At 27.9% G+C, this 11,453-nt stretch overlaps 2 protein-coding genes across 2 annotated transcripts; one reads left to right on the top strand and one right to left on the bottom strand.

Annotated features, from left to right (window-relative positions):
• The first annotated feature begins 494 nt into the window (after positions 1-494).
• Positions 495-2,055, top strand: LOAG_06516 (hypothetical protein). Its single transcript, XM_003142052.2, has 5 exons — positions 495-612; positions 820-893; positions 1,186-1,284; positions 1,471-1,600; positions 1,852-2,055. The coding sequence occupies exons 1-5, from the start codon at positions 558-560 to the stop codon at positions 1,953-1,955; spliced, it is 462 nt and encodes a 153-aa protein (XP_003142100.1). The 5' UTR covers positions 495-557; the 3' UTR covers positions 1,956-2,055.
• Positions 2,056-5,146: 3,091 nt separating this feature from the next.
• Positions 5,147-8,529, bottom strand: LOAG_06517 (hypothetical protein; the record flags this gene model as incomplete). The annotated part of the gene is made up of 6 exons (XM_020447161.1): positions 5,147-5,301; positions 5,702-5,852; positions 6,093-6,264; positions 6,549-6,623; positions 6,852-7,038; positions 8,127-8,529. The coding sequence occupies 6 exons, from the start codon at positions 8,527-8,529 to the stop codon at positions 5,147-5,149; spliced, it is 1,143 nt and encodes a 380-aa protein (XP_020302579.1).
• Between the last annotated feature and the right edge of the window lie 2,924 nt (positions 8,530-11,453).

Consider the following 11,453-nt stretch of genomic DNA (forward strand, 5'->3'; position numbering starts at 1 on the left):
CTTTGCCTATTGCAGAGGGCAGTTATTACTACTGCTACTACTACTTGTTTTCCTCTTTCTCCTTAAATTTCAATTCAAATCTCAATCGATCCTCCTTCTTTCTCTTCCTCCCTTCTTTCCTTCCTTATTTCTTTATGCATGCACATAATTTTCATCCTATCTAACACATATTCGATCTTTTAAAATATATCCATTTTGCATTAAAATCCTTAGACGAATAAAATGAAATTAATTTAAATGATTACTGATTCCTTTTTATTGATTGCTAAAAAACTTTTTATATTTCCTTTTCCTTTCTCTGTGCTATCATTGCAAAAAGCATTTTAAATGCAATTTTTCAAATTTTATTGCAATACTTTTCCAACAAACTTTCCTTTTTTTTTCTGTGCTCATTTTGCCCCTTCTTTTCCATCAAATTTTTCATTTTTTATTTCTTTTTATAAAAGAAATCGAATCTTTTTTCTTGAAAAAAGTTAAAAACTTTCGAATAAAATAAATTAAAGGATTGTTAGCCCTTCACGAATCCTGAAATTTAACAAAAACGACAACAAAAAAAAATGGCCAGCTTTATTATGAAACAGATGGTTGGTGGAAAACTGAATGAAATGAAAGGTATGAAGTTTTACGAAAATTTCAAAATATTTTATTAGTGTTTGCTAAGTTTTTATAAGTTATAAATGTAATGCTTTTTAGGCAAAATTGTATTCTTGAAAGAGGGAAAATGGATATTTCATAATCCAGAAAGTAATTAATCCTAAATGTAATCCGAAAATTATCCTGAACAATCCGTGTAAATTAATGTTTGCTTATATTGGGTAGGCGGAATCGATAAACTGACCGGTGACAAAGATGGTGAAGGTGGCGAGAAGACAGAATCTGGCGAAGATCCCGAAGTACAACTTCATCTTCTGCTTTATATTTCATATTTTGTACGAAAAAAACATGAGATGTTTGCTACCATTTTACAATTAACGATTACCTAGGAAAATACTTCGTCATTTCATGTATTTTGCCAATTACTTGAAAGAAGTAAAATCAACAATTTTGAATCAAAAAAAGTTTCGGATTTTGAAATAAAATTGCTAATTTTGAATTGTAATGCTGTTTATAGCTAATATTTAGTTATCTTTTATATTCTATTTTTTACAACATTGAAATAAAGTTTGTATAAGTGATCATTTGCAGGTCGTAGCAGCAAGATTGGAGCAAGAAGAACGACGTAAAGAACGTCATCGTAAAATGGAGCGAGAACGTGAAAAAATGCGTCAAGATATTCGTTCAAAAGTAGCACATTATCCAAATAATTTATTTGCTTAATTTTTAAGACTATGAAGGGGGGAAATTGCTTTAAACAAGCAAAAAGATTTTTTTTTGGTTCAATAATTTTTGGCATAGCTATTCACAATCCAAAATTATCATTTCTTTTTAAATTATCAGTTCATTCTTATTTTTATTCATGACTATTCTTAGTACAATATTCAAAAAAAAGAAGATGGTATCAGCGGTATACCATTTGATACGTCGACAGATGGTCGTATCGTTGGTCCATCGATGAAGAAAACTCCGCAGCAAATTGCGCAAGAAATGGAAGATGACGATAGTATTATTTTAACTGATAATTTGGATATTTTTATTTAATTATTTTGTCCTTCAATTTTTTATTTTTATTAAATCATATTTTTTCAATTATTTACCTATTTAATTTAATCTATCAAACAAAAAGTGGAAGTAAAAAAAAGGATAATTAGAAAATTTTGAGACGCTTTTTTTCTAATAAATGAAAATGTTAAGAAGCTTTTTTTCCCTGAAAATCCGTGCAAAAAAATTTGAATGAATAATTCATTGTTTTAGGTCTTATCGGTCAACTTGGTTTAACCGAGCAGGTCGAAAAAGCAAAAACTGCCGTAAACGAAGCATTGGAAACGGTGAAAGGCTTTTTACCATTTGGAAAATGAATTTGTAAAATTATAAAATTGATAAAAATAAATGGGGAAGCTTTTTTTTATTTTTTTATTAAATATTTGCTAGTGCAAGGAAATTAATTTTCAATTTCACTTTTAACTACAATTCTTTCCGAATTGTTTACATTAAAAAAGCGAAATACTATTGTTAATGAACTTTTTTTCACCTTTTTCAATCAAAAAATTTCATAATATAGTGGAAATTTTCATAAATTGGCATCATATCGAGAAGTATAAGGCATAAATGAAGCGATTATTAAATAATGAAAGCACTAGAGTTAGGAATTGTCATTTGCGTGAGAAGTTTATGAGCATATTAAAAAACTGTAAAATTTGATTGCCGAAAAAGAATATTTCGTTTCTTTTTTTTTGGCTGATCAATGAAGGGATACGGTACTTTTAAATATTTTGAAGGCATTTTTTAGCGGTTGCATTTGATTAATTTCAGAAGGACTTTTTTTTATTGACTAAATTATAGTCCTGCAAAAGCTTTTCCTTTATATGTATTCACATTTTTCCCTCTACTTTTTTTCGCCAAGAAATTGCTATTTATTTTGCTGAATTGAATTTTTCATTTTATTAGCAATGTTTTGGATTCAAAAAAGAGAAAAATTTTAAGTCATATTAATATAGTTATGAAAAGTAACAAATTTATAGTAATAAATTTGAAAGTAATGAACATGAAAGTAATAAATTTGTTGTAATTAAATAATTATGCTCAATGTTGCTTGTTTTTAACTGTATGATTATGATCAAAATTTCATTAATTATGAATCGAAATTAAAATTTCAAATGTAGAAAAAAAATAGAAAATTTTTCAAAATAAAAATTTTTCTATGAACGAATATTTCACCACATGGTTGGTCAAAACCGCATAAATTTTAAATTTGAATTAAAATTTCAAACTTTGGAAAAAAAATGGTTTGGTATAAATAAATTTTTTCTTTCCTTTTTTCAAATTTTATTTCTAGCCGTAATTAGTATAAATTAGCGTATTTTTGGCGATAAATTCATTGTATTTATTTATATAAGAAATAATGGACAAATGAAGTAAACATAGTGTTGACATAAGGATGGATTACGGTTGTCGGTAAATCGCGAGGAGAAACAGTAAATCAATAATTCCTTGTTAATTTGATACCGTTGAGTGTGATATGTTGTATGTGAGGATATACTGTGCAATGTATGCTAGAACTGTACGTCTATTGTATCTATATGCTCTAATAAAGGCGGTAATTTTTGTGACCTCAGAATTGACCTTCTGACCTCAGAACTATACCAAGGTGCTGCTCCCCAATCAGGAAGAACAGGGTTCTGATTACCAAAATCATGTTTCGATGTGTATCATGTTTCGTGTTTCAACGAGGTCAGTTGAATAGACAATAACGAACGTCATTTGGTTCTCTTTCATATTGTTATCGTCATTAATAATATATCGAAGTCATAATTGCTTAGTTCGTTGTTGTACTAACCAAATTTATCGGAATAAAAGTTTAATTACCCAACTTTGAGGTTCATTATCCAAATATGAGAAGTAAAAACAATCAAAGAAATCGGCAAGAAGCAATAGAACTAAAGAGATAAAATTGTTCCCTTCAGTCAAATGAAAAGTTACGGTCAAATGAAATCTTCAACAACGGTTAACATTTTACCTTCAATACAGTATAGAAGTATTTGTTTGTGTGGTCTTTTACTCTTCATTGTTAATTTTTGTCTTATTCACAATGCATCGTATTCATTATTAATCAGTTAATGTGACTGGATATAATCTTAATGAATATAATCTAATGAATATAATTAAAGAATATAATCTTAATGAATATAATCTTGATGAATATAATCTCTTAATGAATATAATCTTAATGAATATAATCTCTGATCTCTTTTTCATATATATGTTAAAAAAATTTTAATAAAAAATCTCATTAAGCATATTTATTCCCATGAAAATATGAAAAAATTTAGAAGTCAAAAAATGCACTTTTTTTGGTTCAGTATTTTCTAAATATAAACAAAAATTTTGAAAGTATTCGAAAGAAAAAATTTCGTCGCTTTTTTTTTCACCCCATTTGTCACTTTTTAACCTGGCATTTAGCTTTTGATATAAATTAAGTAGATATCGAATTGGGATTCAAAATATGCAATACAAATTTATTCGCTAAATTGCTTTGATGAAATTACATAGAGTTTTGTTAACCTAATTAATTTTACATAAATTTTACTTGGACGTATTTTTATAATAATCTCGGGAACTTTTCCGGGATAAAATTTAATGAGAGAAAAATATGTGATGGAAGAAAATAGGGATAAATATAAGTAATTCCATTCCTACATGATTTTATTAGTTTTATCTTATAATATTCCGCATCAATGTGCTAATTAAAGTCGACTTTTATTTTGAAAAAGGTTAAATGAAAATTGTAAAAATATACCGACATATGGTACATGTCGCAATGATATGTTAAATTCTGAAAAATAAAAGTATTTTTCACGTGTGCTGCGATTGGAATCATTTCTTACGTGTACTACTTCTGTGAAATTTGCACGTATAAGCATTTCTTATGTATGCTACGGCAAAAGTTGTGCCGGAACTTGCATATACTTATTCCCGTCGAATAAAATTCAAAAAAGAGAAATTCTATAATGTTTAGGAAGAGAAAATCCAGTAAATCACTAGTTTGTTGAAGATATGTACGTCAAGCGTCGTATTATTCATGAATGAGCTGCATAGGTGATAAATAAGACTTCAATAAATGAAACTGTATTCACGTGCGGTACGTCCCACACACACGCAGGAAAAAACAACACTGTTACATCAACCAAAATTTCGAGTTACTACAATTTGTAGCCTAATTAACCGAACATGCTGATGTCGTTTTTTCGTCCTCCTATTTACAACACAACCGATCACGAATTTGTTCCACTTTTCAGAAATTTTAAGAATATAGAAAAATTATGGTCACCATGTCACTGATTTCCGTTTCCGTAAGAGTCAATAAGAATAAATTTCTATCAAAATCTGACAGTATCTGTAACAGATTGAGAACCCGGGAGAAACTGTATCAAAAGCTGAGAATCCGAGAGAATTTGTTAATACAAATCCTCTCGGACTCGAGAGTTCGAAGTCATCTGCTTATCTGTATGAACAATGTTATAAAATTATATGCAATCATAAATGACTCATTCTATGGCAAATATTTTTCTTCTTCAGCACGTTGTTCAAGCAATACCGATTGCGCCAGTTCACGTTTTGCTGCACGATTACGATGCTCACGATGCGTACGACATGATCGTACTACAAGTAATATCGATGTTAATAGTATGATGGCACCCAATAAACCTATAAAGAATGGTTTTAAAAGAAAATTACTTTTTTATTTTTTTGCAGCTAATTGTAAAAATGCAACAAATTTATAATTGTTAAAATAGAGAACGGAAAAAGTTTTAAAAGAAATGCTCTTATAGATGAACAAAATTTGATTTTAAATCAAAGAAGGGAAAGACGTAACCTTTCAAAAAAAGAATTATGCATAAATTGCGAAAGAAAGCATGATCAGTGATCTGTGATCATTTTAATATTTGCTAGTTTTTGTTTAAAACTATTTCATGCACAGCATTACTATAAATAGGAAAAAAGCAGATAACATTAAAACAGCGATTGATTTTGTTTATTTTAAAGTTACAGCTAATTTTATTCTATTAGATATATTTTGGATGAATGTCCAACAAACGAAATATACCTAGAACAATGATAATGGCCAAGGTAGGTGTAATTTGTATACCATATAGCCTCATTGCAGTTGATTCCTCATGATGCACCGATGATTCATGCAATGGATATTTGATATAATCAGACTGTTGTCCATTATCGTGATTATCAGATATAACAATCTGAACAACTTATATTACTCTTGCATACAATAATATGTTAAGATTGCATACAGTAATGTCATAAAAAATCAATACAGCAACTAATACACTAATCATTCCCGAAGAGTGCTAAAAAAAGTTTCAGAAATATGCAACAAACATTGTAAGCATTCCAAATACATATAATGCTTAAAAATAGATTTATCGATTTTCTCTTTTTTCCCTCCTTTTTAAAATGACACATATTAAGGTTCAACTAACTTCTCGCTGATCATAAAACGATGAACTGTGATAAGCACAAATGCTGTATGGATAGGAAGTTGGTGGATGACAAATGCATGTTGTGTTTGCATGCATGCCAAATTTTGGTTCACCATTGTGGCATTGTAATTGATTACAAAATGCATTTGGTTGATTGAAACAACATGTACATCTGGAAATTTGATTTTTATTACTAATAATTTGAATTCATTCATCAAAAATTTTGGAAACAACAAGTATATTCATCCGCAATTCATATATTGTCCTTTAAATAGCTGTTTGTTGAGGATAGGTTTAAATTAATTAACTACTACTACAACGAATATGAGAATAATTTAGTGATGGTTGTGATAACAATTGTGGTAATAATGATCAAATTTTTCAACAATTTAAGGTAATAAAACAGTTATCACTACTTTTTTACAAATTTCAAAATAACGCCATCAATAAACAAACTCTTCATGCTGATTTTCAGGCGTAAAATAACATTGCGTCATAAATTGTTGACAGTTATTTTCTGATGTAAGTTGTCTGAAAACTGAATTTATTACATTTGTTATATTGTTATTTTCAGACAGAACTAAAACAAAATTACTTCATCTAAAATGTAAGTTAATTAAATAAATTTAATTGAGGACGAATTGAAATAAATGAGTATATGAGCTAATGTAAATAAGTGCAAAGTGCAAATAAAATGAAATAAATGCAATGGCAATAAAAGGGATTTGTATACATTTAATAAATGCAAGCAGTCTTAACCTGCAAATGCAAACGATTGGTAGTTGATCATTTTCATGCTGTTGCATTTTTGGAACAGCAAGCAAAGATTTGTATCGTTCAATTTGCTTGCAAAAGTGCGAACGCCAATCGAATGCACATCGACAAGTACGGCCAAAAAGTGCGGCTAATGCAGGTGTGACAACATGTGATGTTGCCAACAATGATACTTAAACATAAGCTAAAGTATGCCTTAGTATGATAAGCTAAAGTATACCTTAGTATAATTTAAAAAATAAAAATGGAAAAAAGAAACAAAATGATGCGAAAAGGGAGCATAATTATTAATACATAAAGTGATTGAATAAGTTAAAGAACAATAGAAGAATCAAAATGAATCAGAAATTAGTAAGTTGGAAAAAAATTATTCTGTAACTCTCAAACTGTTTGTTCAAATTTAGCAATAAATAAAAAAGTAAAAAGATGCCAAAACGAAAGCTCGAAATTTAGGACACGATAAACGGATGACAATAATTAATTTAAAAATTAGCATTTGGAGCAATTAAAGAAATTAATAATGACTTGATGAATGATGATAAATTGGTGGCGAAAAAATTTTGTGTCAATGTATGCCAATTGCATTCATATGATAAAAGTAACCGATGTTTGTTGTAGATAATTGCTTGATTTGAATATTTCCATTTAATGGATAATATTATCGATGATTGCTGTAATCTGGTTTTTCTTATGATGAGGTTTCTTACAATTAACTACGCTTACCGTAATCAGCCTCTGCAACTTGTTTATCCTGCTACAATTGATCACTATACTTTGTTTCTCTACTGTAACAAATTATCTTGCACGTTTAATCTTTCTTACTATAATCGATGTGAGTCATTTATTGTATAAAATTATTACAATTCGATTCTTTTACTATAATTGATTGTTACGAATAGTTATCCTCACGATAGTTAACTAGTGTAATTCGTTTTACTTAACTGCAATAAATTACAGTAATTCGTTTCTCATTAAGATTAATTACTAATTACTTGGATTTTTCTTCCTTTAAATAATTTCATCGTTAGATAATATCAACCATGAGTATTACAATATTACAAATCAATCAATAAAAATAGTATAAATTATTCGAATGGTACTTATATACTTATTAAGATATGAAAAATTTTTACATTCTTTGCGACACATGGTTAATTAGTGTTATTGGTTAATTTGTTGCCGATAATTAAGTCGTAGTTGTGTCACTTATTTTATGAGCACTTTTAAATATAGTTTAAATTAATTGACATCAATACTAACCCCTATTTGATTCACAATATCCATTGTTACCATTTCTTAACTTAGCCGTCACGAATTGTATTGGTGAATGCACTAGTGCTGCTGCTAACAATAGTAATAGAATGAAAGGAATTGATCGGAATTTGTACCATTTCCAATTGAATTTCCTTTTCTTATACTCATTTTCCTCGTTTCCCACTCCCATTGTCCTGTCATTAGCTGGTTTTGCATGTCGCCATATTTCCTTATTTTCAATATTCGAAATAATTTCTTCCTCATTTTTATCAATCTTTAATAGTTCGATTATGGAGATTCCAGCATTCAGTGGAGAGATTTCAGCCAATAGTTGTTTATTTCGTAATGATATATACCGAAATTTCTTATGATATACAACCAAATTCTGAGATTGAGCGAATTCCCTCATAATATATCCATTATCAATTTTTTTCCCATCCTTTTCTTTCATATATTGAATAATTCCGGTACAATTGTGGAATTTGCTTGTACTCGGAAGATTCCTGCACCAAATTGTCGTTTGCTTAAAATTGAAAATTCTCATAGAATGTTGATTCGTCATCGACTAATCATGCATCATTTTGTGCGTGGCTGATTGACGAATAATTAAGGATCTGCAAATTAATTTCAGGTCTAGGTTGAAAAAAGTAGAACTCTATCAGAAAAATGCATTAAAAATTTTTAAATACAAAAGCATTAAAAATTTTGCCTTTAGTTTAAATCTTGAAACGATCCTTCAGACATTAGATCCAAATGAAAAATATTCCGATGAAAAATAAATAATTATTTTGGCCAATCATCTCAATGAAAATGAAAAGATTAAACTGGCTAAAGATCCCGATAAAAAATAAAAAGTTATATTGTCCCACATTCCGTTTAAAAATAAAAAATTATAATGGCCAGATATTCCGATGAAAATAAAAGATTTTATTGGCCAAACATCCCGATAAAAAATAAAAGATTATATTATTCAACATTCCGATTAAAAATAAAAGATCATAACAGCCAGAGATTCAGATAAAAAATAAAAGAATACATTGGCCAGACATTCTAAAAAAAAACAAAATATTATATTGGTCAACCATCCGATAAAAAATAAAAGATTGTATTGTCCAAGATTTCATTAAAAAATAAAAAAAATATACAGCCAGACATTCACATAAAAAACAAAAAATTATATTGCCAAACATCCCGGTAAAAAGTAAAAGATTATATTGGCCACACATTCAGGTAAAAAAATAAAGGAAAATACTGCCAACATTCTGATATAAAAGATTATATTGGTCAGACATTTTAGTGAAAATAAAAAGATGATGTCTGTCACTTTTCAGTTTTTTTTTTTGATAACACAAAATTTAATCTAAAACACAGATTGAAACATCGAAATTACGTCTAATATGCATAAGCATTTGCTTTTTTCCCACTAGAAGCATTTACTGACAGTGTAGTACAGTGAAAGGACATAAAATGACTCAATTTATACTTTCCTTAATAAAATAAAATGAAAAAGAATTACAAGTAATAAATAAAGAATAAGACATATTTGAAAAAGACTTATTGAAAAAAAGAAAAAGGTAGAGAATGACTTCGTATGTTGATAAATAACAAATGCATTAACTTTAATGAATGAAAAAAAAGAACTTTAAATTATGCGAATTTTAACTTCTTGAATAATGGCATAACAATATGAATTACAGTCAAAAATAAATTAAAAAAAATTTTGAAAATTCATAAAATGATTGCATACATGTAACTTCATTATAATTTTATAAACTACAACTAGTTTCTAAACATAAATGGAAGAATTTAATTAGATTTATGATTGTAATGAATGTAAGTTAGCGTGATTGTAATAATTGAAAATACGTGAAAAAACTACTTAGTACTAAAAAAGCATCGTACACTGTCTGATCGTTTTAAATTAAATAAAATAAGTATGACTTACTTATTGTTGTATCATCCATCATATCCCAGAGTTAAAATGGTAATAAAATATTCCTGGATCAAATTAATCGACCAATTAGATATCTTATTAGATCAGCAACGAAAGTATCTCAACTCGAACAATAATTTGTTCACTGCAAAGAAGTGATAATAAAGTACAATGATATTGTAAGGTAATATTACAAAAATTACTTAATACTAAAGAGAGAATGATAGTAATAAGCAAACAAATAAACAACTAAATAATAACATATATGCATATACAGGTATTAAGAATTTGAAAAGAAAGAAAGAAACAGATCATGGATAAAATATTTTTGAACAGAAAAATTTCAAAGAAAGAAACAAATATGCAATGCATAAAGAGTCGATCCATTCCAAATGAATTGGACGAAATGGACATTTCAGCTCTTCACAACAATGCTCTATTGAAGAAGTCATCACTATGCTCATAGATAAATGTAAAAGAAAGCATTCGATAATGTTTCTACTACTACTATTACAACTTATTCATCCATTAGATGACTGCACTTCTTATACAGCGGTTTATTTATGAAATACTGATATAGAAGTAATTTGTGATGCTTCACAGAACAATGTGTCCATTTTAATCATTTGTTACTGATAGTATTTGATAAGAAAAAAGAATCTGTACAAAATTAAAATATCATCAATTTAGTATGTTTTGTAGTATTAAATCCCTAAAGAAAAGGCTCATAAAAGTTTGAACTGGAAAATGCCAAAAATAACATTGTTGGTAGGAAAATTAACTTATATTGATAGAATCCAAAAAAAAGAGGGACAATGCTATTTATTTAAAAAAACAGTAATTTACAATACATATGCCTGCCTTATTCATAATTCAAATATTATTTACGAAGTCATACAATTTTGAAATTTAAACAAATTAGAATTTCATTCAGTACGATATTACTCCATACTTAATAAAATTTTATTTGAAGCATTAATAGATTTTGTGCAAAAAGCAAAGCATCTAATTCAGTCGTTTAGGTATAGCGAAGGAAGTAAACAAATAATGAATAGAGTTTAAATGAGTGAATATTTAAGTAAACATAGATATGACATGACAATAAAGGGATAAAGAAATAAACGATTAAGTAAATACATAAATACTTTTATACATCCATACTGAAAAATTTCTTCTTTATTTCACAATTACAATGATTTTACCATTTTAGATGTATTATTTTAATTACTTATATGCAAAAAATATATTGGATTGATGGAAAAGTAATTGCCATTTTTCGATTATTAAAATTTGATTTTTCATAGATTAAACATATCATTTTAATGCCTATTTCTTAACTAGTTTTTAATTTATTGCTTTTTGTATATTTTGAACTTATTTGGGACTGGGAAAATGATGTC

This window comes from Loa loa, assembly GCF_000183805.2.
Source record: "Loa loa unplaced genomic scaffold supercont3.96, whole genome shotgun sequence".
In the NCBI taxonomy this organism is placed as follows: Eukaryota; Metazoa; Nematoda; class Chromadorea; order Rhabditida; family Onchocercidae; genus Loa; species Loa loa.

Coding starts and splice junctions, on each gene's coding strand:
- LOAG_06516 (XM_003142052.2), top strand. CDS start 558: ATGGCCAGCTTTATTATGAAACAGATGGTTGGTGGAAAACTGAATGAA. Junction 613..819: donor AAAACTGAATGAAATGAAAG/GTATGAAGTTTT, acceptor TATATTGGGTAG/GCGGAATCGATAAACTGACC. Junction 1,285..1,470: donor GTCAAGATATTCGTTCAAAA/GTAGCACATTAT, acceptor GACTATTCTTAG/TACAATATTCAAAAAAAAGA.